This window comes from Piliocolobus tephrosceles, chromosome 17, assembly GCF_002776525.5.
Source record: "Piliocolobus tephrosceles isolate RC106 chromosome 17, ASM277652v3, whole genome shotgun sequence".
Taxonomy (NCBI): domain Eukaryota; kingdom Metazoa; phylum Chordata; class Mammalia; order Primates; family Cercopithecidae; genus Piliocolobus; species Piliocolobus tephrosceles.
Genome location: NC_045450.1, coordinates 42644964 through 42659597, shown reverse-complemented (window position 1 = coordinate 42659597; position 14634 = coordinate 42644964). Strand labels below are relative to the sequence as shown.

The 14634-nt window shown below is 50.0% G+C and overlaps 1 protein-coding gene across 3 annotated transcripts in view; it reads left to right on the top strand.

Annotated features, from left to right (window-relative positions):
* Positions 1–5200: 5200 nt before the first annotated feature.
* CNGB1 (cyclic nucleotide gated channel subunit beta 1) overlaps positions 5201–14634 on the top strand; it is a 90511-nt gene continuing 81077 nt past the window's right edge. For all 3 annotated transcript variants that reach the window (XM_026456872.2, XM_026456871.2, XM_023209855.2), the window contains exons 1-7: positions 5201–5269; positions 9020–9186; positions 11757–11814; positions 12101–12173; positions 13209–13299; positions 13404–13434; positions 13665–13710. In XM_026456872.2, coding sequence (XP_026312657.1) covers positions 9028–9186; positions 11757–11814; positions 12101–12173; positions 13209–13299; positions 13404–13434; positions 13665–13710 — 458 coding nt within the window. In that variant the 5' untranslated portion in view covers positions 5201–5269; positions 9020–9027. The remainder of the gene's footprint in view (positions 5270–9019; positions 9187–11756; positions 11815–12100; positions 12174–13208; positions 13300–13403; positions 13435–13664; positions 13711–14634) is intronic.

Here is a 14634-nt window from a genome sequence, read left to right as displayed (position 1 = left end):
CTATTAGAGACAAAAACCCCCAAGGTGAGGAAACTTCAGGAGAGCCTAACTTATTTGCATATATTGGCATGTGCTTTGCATATACCTGCCCAGGGGCTGAGCCCGATGGGTCTTGGAGCCCCTCCGGTGAAATTCCTGTAGGATTTATTTCCCCAGTTGCTCCTCCTCCAGTGCTCCATACAGCCCCCAGAACAGCATCCCTAACTGCTACCCCTTACAGAAAACCTTCCCAGAGTTGACTCCACTCACCACCCCACCCCCAATTTAGTTCTTGACTCTTTTAAAGTTATCAAATAGAAGAAATACAGAAAGTGCATACATATCTAATGTAACTAATAATTTACAAAATGAGACCCCGTATAACTACTACCCACCCTGGGCAAGACATGGAGTACTACTTTTATTTTATTTATTTATTTATTTATTTATTTTTGAGACGGAGTCTCGCTGTCACCCAGGCTGGAGTGCAGTGGCCGGATCTCAGCTCACTGTAAGCTCCGCCTCCCAGGTTCACGCCATTCTCCTGCCTCAGCCTCCCAAGTAGCTGGGACTACAGGCGCCGGCCACCACGCCCGGCTAGTTTTTTGTATTTTTTAGTAGAGACGGGGTTTCACCATGTTAGCCAGGATGGTCTCCATCTCCTGACCTCGTGATCCACCCGTCTCGGCCTCCCAGAGTGCTGGGATTACAGGCTTGAGCCACCGCGCCCGGCCAGAGTACTACTTTTAAAACAGGTTAGCAGTTTCTTAAAAAGTGGAACAAATGTATCATATGATTGGGTCATCTGGAAGATTCTACCCCAGGAGGCTTCCCAAGAGAAATGAAAGTATATGGTGAGGCACCGTGGCTCACACCTGCAATCCCAGAACTTTGGGAGGCTGAGGCGGGCAGATCACTTGAGATTGGGAGTTTGAGACCAGCCTGGACAACATGGTGAAACCCTGCCTCTACTAAAAATACAAAAATTAGCCAGGCGTGGTGGTGCAAGCCTGTAATCCCAGCTACTCAGGAGGCTGAGGCAGGAGAATGGCGTGAACCCGGGAGGCAGAGCTTGCACTGAGCCGAGATTGCGCCATTGCACTCCAGTCTGGGCAACAAGAGACTCTGTCTCAAAAAAAAAAAAAAAAAAGAGGTATATATCTCCACAAAGACTTGCACACAAATGTTCATAGCAACATGATGTATAGCCAAAAACTGGAAATAACCTGTGTCCACTGATGACTGGATAAACTGTGGTGCGTCCATACCATGAAATACTCTTGAGCAATGAAAAGAAATGAAGTTCTGATACATGCTACAAGGTGGATGAACCTCAAAAACTTTATGCTACATCAAAGAAGTCAGATGTGAAAACCCACATATTGTATGACCCATTTATATAAAATGTCCAGGAAAGAAAAACCTATAGACCCAGAAAGCAGATGTGTGGTTGCCTGGGACTGAGGTGTACGAATGAAGAGTGGTTACCATCTGGCATGAGGGGTCTTACTGGGGCAATGGGAATGTTCTAAAACCAGATGTGGTGAGAGTTGCACAGTTCAGTCAATTCGTTAAAAATCATTGAGTTAGGCGGGGGTGGTGGCTCATGCCTGTAATTCCAGCCCTCTGGGAAGCCCAAGTGGGTGGATTGCTTGAGCCCGGGAGTTCGAGACCAGCCTGGGAAACATGGCGAAACCCTGTCTCTACAAAAAAAAAAAAATACAAAAATTAGCTGGGCCTGGTGGCGTGTGCCTGTGGTCACAGCTACTTGGGAGGCTGAGGTGGGAGAATCACTTCAGCTAAGAAGGCTGAGCCTGTGGTGAGCTATGATCATGCCACTGCACTCCAGCCTGGGTGATAGAGTGAGACCCTGTCTTAAATAAATAAATAAATAAATAAATAAATAAATAAATAAATAAATAATAAGTAATATAAAAGTCATTGAATTGTATACCTAACATGGGTGAATTTTATGGCATATATATTCCCATAAGGTTGTTTTGAAAAATAGATTCCAGCCAATTTAGTAAAAGAAAGCAAGACATTGGCCCTGCCCGTCCCTAGAAGCTTCCACATATGCCTTCCCAATCACAATCTCCAACCCAGCAAGAGGGAACCACTCTCCCACCTTGTAGTACTTTTATTTATGGGCAGCTATAGAAAACTTTATTTAACAACTCTAGGCTTTATAGAAAACTAGACGCTGCAAATGTACTTATGTTTGTAGCCATAGACAGGACAGGATAATTTTGCCTTTTGGAAACTTTGTATGCATGGATCACCGGGGTCTTCTTTTGAATCTGGCTTCTTTCCCTCCACATATATGCACATGAGATTCATCCAAACTTTAGCCACTCTGTGTGGCTGTGTTTTGCTCATTTTCCCCACCCTAGATCCCATTACTCTTCACTCAGGCCCATCTAACTTTCCCTCCTTCCCACTCTGTAGGTTCTCCAACTGCTGCTAAGTTGCCCAATCCCAGAGACGCATTTAAAGTCTCAGCTCAGACAGTGGCCCCTTGGATAACTCCCTCACCCCAACACAGCCACTACTCTTGGCTTTCACCTCACCCCATGCTTCTGCTTCTCCATCCCCATCCCTGGCAGCTCCTTAAGGCTCCTTTACCAGCTCCTGCTCTTTTTGCATCCTCTGAGTGAGCCCAGGTGTTCCAGGTGCCACCTCTGGTCCCCTTTGTTTCCTTGGGTTTCCTAGGTGATACCAGTCAGTCCTGTGGCTTTAAGCATCATCTGCAGGCTGAGGCCTCCAAAATTTCTATCTCCAGCAGACCTCTCCCTAAGTAACACACACACGCACGCGCGCACGCACACACACACACAGTCACATTTCAACCTGGCTGTCTCTCAGACTTTTTTTTTTTTTCTTTTTTCTTAGGCTGGAATACAGTGGTATGATCTTGGCTCACTGCAACCTCCACCCACCGGGTTCAGGCAATTCTCCTGCCACAGCCTCCAGAGTAGCTGGGATTATAGGCACCTGCCACCATGCCTGACTAATTTTTGTATTTTTAGTAGAGACAGAGTTTTGCCATGTTGGCCAGGCTGGTCTCGAACTCCTGACCTCAGGTGATCCACCTGCCTCGGCCTCCCAAAGTACTAGGATTATAGGCATGAGTCACTGCACCCAGCCTCTCTCAGACATCTTAACAAAGTAGTGCTCATTATTTTCTCCCAAAAATTCTTCCTCCAAACTTCCAGCCCCAGGCTTCTTCTTTTCAGTACATGTGTAAACCAGCCCGGGGTGGTTTACTGGTTCACCCACTAAACCAGCCACCCAGTTGCCCAGGATGAGCCCCTCAATGCCCCCCTTTTTCCTCCCCTTTTCCTTCTCCTATCTGTACTCCCACCAGCATAGTTGAAGCCCCATCATCCCTCCCGTCAGGCTGCAGGCAAGGGTGAATGTCACCTGTGCTACCCGCAGGCCCAGGCAGAGCAGAAGGGCTTGCTGCTGTTCCCTGGGAAGGAGCTCTGACCCCTGCAGCCTGGCATATTTGTAGGGAAGGGTCAGGGAGTACCTTGAGCTTTACTACTGGGGTCTGCCCTTGCTGGCAGAAAGAACTTTCTTCTGCATCACTTGCCTTGTGGAGATTGCATTATCAGAGGTCTTGAAGCCCAGCACTGGAGGGGAAGCCAGGGTTCATCCAGTCGCCAATCGGCCTGTCCCTCTGCAGCGTCCTGACCGGTTTCCTGTTTCCATGCTTGTCTGCTACACAGAGCCACACAGATTATGCCCAGCCCCTGTTCAAAACCATCATCTAAAACGACACTCCTTCCTGTGGCCTACAGGCCTCACAACATCTGCCCCTGCCCCCTGTCAACGTCATCTCCCACCACTCTCCCCTGCACCCACTAAGCTCCAGGCTCCCAGGGCCCCATTCTGCTCCTCAAGGCTCATTCCAGCCTCAGAACCTTTCTCGTTGCAGTGTCCCTGGTCTGGAGCACCGTTCACCCAGCTCTTTTCACAGCTGAGTCTTTCTTGCTTTTCATGGCTCAGCTCAAATATACATCTACCTCATCATAGGGGCCTGCCTACCTACCCCCACTGCCCTCCACAACACACGCTTCTGCCCCGTTTCTTTTATGGCAGTTAGCATAATTTGCAATATTCTTTATTTGTCAGTAATCTCCTCCATTGGAATGTGAGCTCCATGAGGACAGAGCCTATGTCTGTCTTGCTCAGTGTGCCAAGGCTGACACACTGCCGGGCACAGAGGAAGAGCTCTAGGCCAGGTGCAGTGGCTCACATCTGTAATCCCAATACTATGAGAGGCTGAAGCAGGAGGATTGCTTGCATTCAGGAGTTTGAGACCAGCCTGGGCAACATAGCGAGACCCTTGTCTCTAAAACAAAATAAAAATTAGCCTGGCATGGCAGCACACATGAGTAGTCTACTACTCAGGAGGCTGAGGTGGGAGGATCACTTAGCCTGAGAGGTTGAGACTGCAATGAGCCATGATCCCACCACTGCACTTAGCCTGAGTGACAGAGAGAGACCGTGGCTTAAAAAAAAAAAGAAAGAAAGAAAGAAAAAGAAAGGAAAGGAGGAACTCTAGAAATGGTTTAGATAATTAAGTCAAGTCCTGCCCCTTTGCCAAATATCCCTCAGGGCCACCACACTGAGCCCCTCTTCCTTGGGCCCTGTCCCCTTGTGCCCTCTCCTCCTAGATCTCTGTATCCCTTCTAGTGTCCAGCCTCAGTTCACAGTGCAGGTCAGATGCCTCAGTCATCTGCCAGGTCTTGGATTCATCCTCAAGGCCTAGCCCTGGGACACAGCCTTTCTGGCAGAGCCCAAGGCAGGGGAGCCAGAAAGAATCTGCCTGCGTCCTGGCCTGGGGACTGGAGAGTTGGGATACGCCTCTTGCCACGGCTGAGTGGGAGCTGACAAGCCCCTGCCACCTTGAAGAGTCTCCAGGCATCACATGGGAACGCCAAGCTGTTATTCTCCCATCAGCCACTCTGTGTCTTGGCCAAGGTGTGTGGGAAGCCAGGCCCCTCGTAACCCGGGCAGGTCCCCTGGCAACCCATGGTGCTCCAAACCTGGGCCATGCAGGGGCCCTTCCCTGGGGCCCACATCCTTGCTGGACCCTGGGAGTTGGGGGTGCTGCTGGTTTCCTGGGCCTCAACAGCCTCTTTTCTCCCCTGCCCCCATTCAGAGCCTGCTAATCCTTTGCACACGGCCCAGCTACTGCCAATTAATCTTCCTTGTGTCTGAGGGGCCAGCTACTAGTGGCAGCGAGAAGGCAATTCCTGGCTGGCGGTTGGCATCTGAGCAGGTAACTCAGGATGAGGTGGAGGCTCGGTGGGACCCCGAGGGGATCCCCATGTTCTCCCTCTAGAAAGGCATTTAGGCAGGACCAAACTGGCATGGTGGGAAACCCGCGGCTTCCCTCTCTCTGGTGGAGCTCAGACTTTAGCGTGCAGCAGAATTTTCAGGATAGCTTGTGCAATGCAAATTCCCAGGTCCCCCCGGATCGCTTGGGGGACCTAGGAATCTGTATTTTCACCAGCTCTCCAGAAGATTCTGGAAATACTGGTGGTGCAACACCATAGCTCCCCGAGCTGCCACTCGTGGGCCCCCTTCCCACCTGAGCCTCCCTCATCAAAGTGCGGTCAGCAGGGACACGGGGGAAAGATGGGAGGGACCTGCAAAAATTCTCATTTAGGAGGAAAAAGAAAAATGGGGGATCAGGGAGGCTTCCTTAGTCATTTCCAGAAGGTTTAGAAATGCAAGCCAGATTTGCTGCCTGCTGGGAAGGGTCTACAGGCCTGGCCCGCAGAAGAGGCCAACACTCGGCAAACGCCACGACCACCTGGGAATAGATGTGGGGCAGCTGGAATCGGGCAGACCTGAGTGTAAACTCAGCTTGGCCACTGCTGGCTGTGCTGCTTCAGGAGATTCTGTTGACCTTTCTGTGCTACATCATGAAAATTCTTATTTTACTGAGTGCAGGGGCGGGGCGTGGTGGTAAGAGTGAGGATAAGTATGATTGTGAGTAGAATGCACTTAGCTCAGCCCTGGCTCTCGGGGCTGCCTGTGGCTGGCTGGGGTCAGTGAAATCTGCCATCCCAACATGTGAACTCTGGCAGTCCAGACTTGGGAAAACATTGTGTCTGCGCCCCCACCTTCAGGGAAATGGAAGACCAGAGGAGTCATGTCTGCCCCAAGTTCACTTTTTGGGAGGCTCAGCCAGCAATCTGACACTTAGATCTCTGTTCCCACCATGGCCTCTCATGGGAGAGGCTGGGCTGCTGATGCCAGAGTGGGAACAGAGGTCAGGGCTGTAAGTAGAGGGCAGGCAGCATAGCCGCGGGCTCTTGGGAGCTGGGCTTGGGGGTAAGGATCCTGGGCCTGGGCTGCCCTCTTTAGCTGGGGCCAGGGTCCCTGGCAGAAAGGGGCATACAGACACTCTGCCAAAGCCTGGGTTGCCCATGGCTGGGAGAGGGGTGGGGCACACTCATGTGGGACAAGAGCACGTCTAGGCCTGGGAGTTAGCACACACTGACCTGCACACTGCCCACTGGCCAGGTCATCCTGCAGGGGTTCGGTCATAAGGGCTGGGGCTCCCCATTTCCCCAAAGAGAAATCAACCAGAAACAACCTGTATAAGGTAGGACTGAAATAACACAGTAAACCATGAAAAAAGGCTTACCTGGCATTCTATCTTTTTATTCTATCTTTTTCTTTCTTTTTTTAAAATATAGCACTATAAACATTTTATTTTATTTTTGAGACAGGGTCTCACTCTGTCGGCCAGGCTGGAGTGCAATGGCGAGATCTCGGCTGACTGCAACCTCCACCTTTTGGGTTCCAGTGATTCTTGTGCCTTAGCCTCCTGAGTAACTGGTACTACAGGCACGTGCCACCATGCTGGGCTAACTTTTTGTATTTTGGGTAGAGATAAGGTGTCATCATGTTGCCCAGGCTGGTCTTGAACTCCTGAGCTCAAGCCATCTGCCTGCCTCAGTCTCCCAAAGTGCTGGGATTACAGATGTGAGCCACCACGCCCAGCCTTTTTCTTTTTTTGGAGAAGGAGTCTCACTCTGTCACCCAGGCTGGAGTGCAGTGGTGCAATCTCCACTCACTGCAACTTCTATCTCCTGGGTTCAGGTGATTCTCCTGCCTCAGCCTCCGGAGTAGCTGGGATTACAGGCACGCACCACCACACCCAGCTAATTTTTGTATTTTTAGTGGAGATGGGGTTTCACCATGTTGACTAGGCTGGTCTCAAACTCCTGACCTCAGGTGATCTGCCTGCCTTGGCCTCCCAAAGTTCTGGGATTACAGGAGTGAGCCACCACGCCAGGCCCATTTTCTTTTTCTGTTTTTGAGACAGGATCTTGCTTTGTCACCCAGGCAGAAGTGCAGTGGCATGGTCACTGAAGCCTCGACCCCCTGCCTCAGCCTCCTGAGTAGCTGGGACTACAGGTATATACCACTACAGCAAGACTTTTTTTTTTTTTTTAATAGAGATACGGTCTTGCTATGCTGCCCACGGTGGTCTTGAACTCCCGAGCTCAAGTGATCCTCCCATCTTGGCCTGCCAAAGTGCTGGGATCACAGGCATGAGCCACTGCACCCAGCCCATTTTATCTTAAAAATTAAAAAAAATGATGACCATAGGTTAATTTTATCTTAAAACAGATTTTCCACTCATGTATTACTCATAATGAATATTTTTACTTATAATGAGATTATGCAGTACATGCATATTACACAATTAATGTTTTCATTTGATACTATGTAATAGTCATAGCCAACATTTATTAAGCCGTCGGCATGTGCCAATCACTGTTCTGAGTATGTTCCACTTATTATTATTATTATTATTATTATTAAGACAGGATCTCACTCTGTCACCCAGGCTGGAGTGCAGTGGCACTATCTTGGCTCACTGCAACCTCCACCTCCTGGGTTCAAGCGATTCTTGTGCCTCCACCTACTGAGTAGCTGGGATTACAGGTGCCCGCCACCAGGCCCAACTAATTTTTGTATTTCTAGTAGACATGGGGCTTCCCCATGTTGGCTAAGCTGGTCTGGAACTCCTGGCCACAAGTGATCCACCCACCTCGGCCTCCCAAAGTGCTGGGATTATAGGTGAAAGCCACTGCGCTTGGCCTGAGTATGTTACACTTATCAGTTCATTTTATCCTCACAATTAACCCATGAGGTAGGTACTATTAATATCCCTATTTTACCGACAAGCAAACTGAGGCACAGAGACATTAAGTGATCTGCTCATGACTTGACTTCAGAGCAGGCACATCTTCTTGCTAGCTTGGTTAGACTGCTTCTTCCTTTTTAATGCCTCCGTAATAGTCCATTATCGGATATAGTGTAACTTATTTAATACATGCCTCTCTTAGAGATGAACATTTAGGTACAAATAAGTACTTTTCAATAACCAGTCTCCTCTTGATGAATATTTGGGTGTTTTTCATTTTTGCTATAACAACCAGCTTCTTTGTACACATATATTTATGGCCTTGAGTAATTCTATAAGGTAAATACCTAGAGATAAAATTGCAGAAATATATATGCACACATATATCTGTGTATATATGTAATATATATGTGTATATGTGTATCAAATATATATGTGTGTATATATATTTTATATTTTTTGAGACAGGGTCTCACTCTGTTGCGCACGCTGGAGTACAGTGGTGCATTATGACTCACTGCTGCCTCGACCTCCTAGGCTCAAATGATCCTCCCACCTCAGCCTCCTGAGTAGCTGGGACTACTGGAGTGAGCCACTACACCTGGCTAATTTAAAAAATATTTTGTAGAGATGAGGGTCTCGCTATCTTGCCCAGGCTGATCTCAAACTCCTGGGTTCAAGCAATCGGTCCACCTCAGCCTCCCAAATTGCTGGGATTACAGGTGTGAGCCACCGCACGCAGCCGAAATATTTTTAAAGTTGATAAAGGAAAAGGAAATGTACAACTCACAAGAGTGGTCCATAAGTGGCGGGAGCAACTGTGAGTGCTCCAGGGAGGGCTAAGGACACTGTCTCCTACAGGTGTCAGGATGTTGGGCTGGGTCCAGAGGGTGCTGCCTCAGCCCCCAGGAACCCCTCGGAAGACCAAGATGCAGGAGGAAGAGAAAGTGGAACCAGAGCCAGAGCTGGAGGCGGAGGTGGAACCAGAGCCAAACCCCGAGGAGGCTGAGACAGAGTCCGAGTCCATGGTGAGAGGTGGAGGGGGAGGAGGGGCAGGCCGGCCTTGCTGCTCAGGGTCTTCCCAGTTTGGGCCGCCTGCTCTCCAGGGACCTTCTACAGCAGAAAAGGTTAGCATCAGAAGGACAAGTGGGGGTCACAGGGTCCCACACTTGTTCAAATGAGAAAACTCAGGTTCAGACAGTGGATAGGGCTGGCCCAAGGCTAGCATTTTCTGTAAAAGGCTGGATAGTAAATATTTTAGGCTTTGTGGGTGATGCTATCTCTGTTAATTACTCAATTCTGCTATTATAGTGTGAAAACAGTTATAGGTAGTGCATGAATGAATGAGCATAGCTGGGTTCCAATACAATTTTATTTATAAAAACAAGCAATAGCCTAGATTTGGCCCACAGGCCGTATTTTGCTAACCTCTAGAGTTCAGAACAGAGCTACTCACAGGAGCCAGTCCATGAACTGTTTATTACTAGTCCATGATGATTAAGCAGTTTGTACCAGAATGTAAATCTACTCTGTAGCTAAGTACACCGATTAGTTGAGTTGCTATTTATTTTGTACCAAGACTTTCTCAATGAAGGAAGCAGTGCATTGATAAACATTCTGGTGCAAACTGCTTAATCATCATGGACCACTGACAATTTGCAGACTGGCATGGATCCATGGGCCACACTGTGGAGTATTTCTCCAGAACTTTTCCTCTGCAACCCATCCATTCAGGAGGTGGATGACAACTAATTCAGCAGCTCAATTCGACAGATTTGATTGAGCTTCTAATTGATGCCAGGCCCTGTGCTCAGTGCTGAAAGCATAAAGATGAATAGGCATTGCCCCGGGGGGTCAGCAGACAAGAGCCCAGCCAGTTCATTCTGCCAAGAGATACAGGTGGGGAGGAGGGAATGTGGTGAGCCCCAACATTGGCCTCAGCTCTCCCCTTCTTGGGGAGCCAGATAAGTGTGTCAGACCAAACTGTGGGAGATCAGAAGAGGGAGAGTCATCTTCACTTTGGAGATTGGCGGCTGATGGGGGAGAGCTTTTTAGACGCAGCGGATGGAGCAGAATTTTAACCCAGGGAGATGGAGATGCTGGGCATTCCTGGCAGAGGAAAGGCTGTTACTAGAGAAGGGCAGGATGTGTTTAGGAAACAGGTATAGCGTGTGTGTATGCATGTGTATATGTTGCATGTATATACATGTATATGTCATATATGTGTAGTGTGCTCTTGGTATGTTTGTGTCTGCACATATGTACTTGCAAATTGGGTGTGCATGACAATGTATGTGAACATATATGTACATGAATGCATGTGTATGTGTTTGCACATATGTTTATGTACACATGTATTAGTATGTCTGTGGTTCCATGTGCTTTTGTGACATGCTAGTGTGTATGTGTATGTGTCTACATATTTCTGAGTATGTGAGTGTACTCATGTATTTCTATGTGTATGCATGTTTGTGTATCTGTGACTGTGTCATGTGTATGTGTATATACACATATTTGCCTGTCTCCACATGTGTATATATACATATTTTGTGTCTGTGCATGGATGTTCATGTATGTTTAGATGCAGAAATCTGTGTGTATGTGCATATCCATATGCACATGCTTGTGTGTATTTGCAAATATGCAAGTGTGTGACTGAGCATATGTGTGTATACACATAGTTCTGCACTTGTAATCATATGCAATGTACCTATGCATATGTGCATGTTGTGTGTCTCTACACCAGCAGGCATACGCATATGTGTATCTGTATGCATGCATGTGTGTATATGCATGTTTGCATATGACTGTATGCACATATATGTGTGTTGGGGCATGTATGCATATGTACATACACATGTATATGTACATATGTTTTTGCCTGTACATGTGTGCACATGCACTTATTTTTGTGTCTGCACCTGTGTGTATATATGCATGTTGGTATTTGTGTGTCACTGTATGTATGCATATGTATGTGTACATACGCTCATATTGTATGTCTGTTCATGTATGTATGTGAATGAAAGTGAGTATGCACACATTTGTGTGTCTGTGTATGTGTGTGCATGTATGTTTGTTTGTAGTCGTAGCAGGAGGTGTGGCTGCAGAGGCAAGTGAAAGGCAGATAGCAGAGGCCAAACTCCACCTGGCTACTAGGGAGGAATGGAAAGTTTGGGCCAGAAGGAGAGGGAGCGCCCTGGTGGGGGATGAGGGCCGTGGGCTCCTCCCGTCTCCCTCTTCCCCCCAGCCTGCCTCAAGACTTCATAACTATCTCTAAATGGTCCTCTCCCTTCTCAGGCCACTGAAGTGGGGCTGCCTCCTGGGGATATTGTAGGCCTGGGAGGCTGGGAGGCCACCTTGGACCTTGGGGGCTGTGAGGGCCCCCAGCCCCAGATGAGGGGTCCCTGGGGCTAGGAGGAAGGGAGTATCCCAGGTGGAAGGTAAGGCCACCAGGATTTACAGAGACGATGCTGAGGAAAGAGTTGTTTGGGTCTTTTGTGGGGCAGGGATCCCTTGAAGGAGAATCAGGGGCTGCCCCTGTCCAAACCAGACTGGTCTCACCTAGGGCTTACCTGGTCGTGTTCGAACCCTCTAGCCCCCCGAAGAGTCATTCAAGGAGGAGGAAGTGGCTGTGGCGGACCCAAGTCCTCAGGGTGAGTGAGAGTGCGGAAGCCCAGGCTGGCAGGGCAGGAGGGCCGGCATTCTCCCCTTGGAGCCTCACAGAGCCCACAAGGTTGGCAGACCCATTTCGCAGATAAGGAAACTGAGGCTCAGAGAAGCTAAGGGTGGGCTCCCGGAGACTTCAGTTGAGCTGAGCTGGAGCCTGGCTTTCTGACCCCTTGGGGGCTCTCTCTGCTTCCCTGACTTGATCTCCCCGAGCAGGGTAGAAATGGGCCTCTCTGAGGCCCTAGATCTGAAGGATGAGAGATTCTTTTCCAGAGACCAAGGAGGCTGCCCTTACTTCCGCCATATCCCTCCAGGCCCAGGGCGCTGAGAGTTCTGAAATGAACAGGTACTCTACCACCCTCCCCTCTCTTCAGGGCCAACCTGCCCCCGACTACCTTCCCAGCTAGGGAGCCCTAGGGATGAGGGGTGGATGAGTACTGCCCTCAGCTCTGCTGTCATTCTGGGGAAAGCCCTGGGACATCCTGGGAATTGGCTGAAGTGAGCTTCAGGTGGAGGGTGGGCTCTCCCAAAGTAAGCCTGAAGCTCCCAGTTTGTAATTTCTGCTGGAAATCCAGAGTCATGCATTCATCTCCATTCACCCCATTCATTCATTCCTTCACTCATTCATTCATTAGACTGCTGGCTCCTTGAGGGCAGGGCAATGTGACCAAAAGAAACAGTGGGTCAGAGCTGCATAGTGAGCGCCCCTGTACAGGGGGCCGGACGTTTCTCAGTGCTCGGGTGAGATGCAGGTCCAATGGGGTCAGAACTTCTGCTTTTCCCAGAGAAGCCAGAAATCCAGGCTTTTGCATGGAATCTCCCAGTTGGTTCAGACATTTCAGACCATGGTGCTTGGGGCCTGAGCATGGCTGGGGCTGGGCTGGCCTCAGGCAGGGAGGCTGTGACCTTCACATTTAGGCTGCTCAGCCTCTGCCACAGCATTACACCGGCAGCAAACCTTGGCCCTTCGGGAGCATGATGTGTGCTCAGAGCAGGACAGTGGGAGGCAGGAGGAGAGGAAAGTCAGCTGCTCTGTCCTAAGCATCCATGGGGGTGGACTCCAAATGGCACCCGGGCTGCCTGGCCTCATGAAGCAGCAGCATCCCCCATTTTCCAGAGAAGCACATGGAGTTTCTTGGGGAGGAGATGGGTCTGAAGTCTCACAGTGGGGAGACAGTGGTTTAGGATTCAAGCCAAGTTCTTTCGGACACTGGACTTGCCTTGGGCCAGTGGTACATGCAGGTGCTTTCCAATAACCACACCACACACATACAGATGACAGTGACACTCAGGGACGGGGACTCACCTAGTGTCTTGGGCCTCGAGGGCCTCATTGAGCTAGGGGAAGTTGACGGCAGGCTGGTGTCTCTGTCCATCGCAGTCCCAGCCGCAGGGTGCTGACCTGGCTCATGAAGGGCGTGGAGAAGGTGATCCCACAGCCTGTCCATAGCGTCACGGAGGACCCGGCTCAGGTACTGCTGGGGCTGGAGGCTAAAGGGGCTGGGTCGGAGAGGGGGGGGGGGGGGGGGGCTGCCCTTGGGCTCCCTGCCCATGTCTATCTGTCTATCCCTGGCAGATCCTGGGGCATGGCAGCACTGGGGACACAGGTAAGACCAAGGGGCAGCATGGCTTTTCAGCGGCGGGGCTGAGGGGCTGAGGGGTTGCTGGGATGGGCCCTGCCCCTTGGGAGCCTCTGCCCAGGCCAGATCTTCTCATCTGATCCGACCCTGAGTTCGAACCTGGGATTGAGTTGGGCTCTCGGTGCCCACTGCACGCTGCCCAGGGGGCTGGGACAGGTCTGCTGCTGACTGCCTTTCTGTGTTTTCTGACCCTTCAGGGTGCACAGATGAACCCAATGAGGCCCTCAAGGCCCAATACATGAGGTGAGTCCCTATCCCTGAGTGTCACTGTCATCTGTATGTATGTGGTGGGAGGAACAGGGCCTTGGGTTCAGGAGCAGGGTCTGTTACCACCTCAGGGTATGACCTTGGATGTGCCTCCCGTCTCCTCTGGGCCTGTTTCCAGCCATAGAATGGGGACAGTGGACCGTGTGCTGCTCATAGTTTGTGGCAGAAGGTCCCTGGGTGCACCCAGGGATGACTGAGAGGTCCCTGGGTGGGGCCACCCTCTGAGAATAGGGAGGGGCAGGGATGAGCTCCTCACCAGTGGGCTTCATGTAAGTAGGCTCCATGTGGAGCCTGGAAGCAGGGCTTGGCTCGCTGTGGGGGATATCAGGGTGCCCAGGCTGGCCTCAGTGTCCGACTTCTCAGAGCTGACTCAGGGAGGGGTGGCTGCCCCATCAGTAAGGGTGGCAGGCTGGTGGGGGAACTCTGGCAAAGAGGGGAGCCAGGGAGCTCCGAGAAGGGGCCCTGCTCAGTTGCAACTGCCTCTTTCTTGCAGGCTTTTAGGCCCTGTGTGGCCAGTTCCTCCAGGTTTTCAAGAGAAGCTAGAAATCTAGCTTTTTATGTAAAACCCTCAAATTTTAGTCAAGAAGTTTTCAGGACACTGTAGACTTCCGAAGTAAGCTTGAAGCTCCCAGTTTGTAATTTCTGCTGGAAATCCAGAGACATGCATTCACCTCCATTCACCCCATTCATTCATTCCTTCACTCATTCATTCATTAGACTGCTGGCTCCTTGAGGGCAGGGGCTTTTGTCCTGGTCACTACTGAACCCTTGGTGCCCAGCACAGCACCTGCCAGAGTGAGGACTCAGCACACATGGGACAAATGAATGAACACACGTATATATAATCAAACACTTCATTCATTCATTCATTCATTCATTCATTCATTCATTCATTCATTC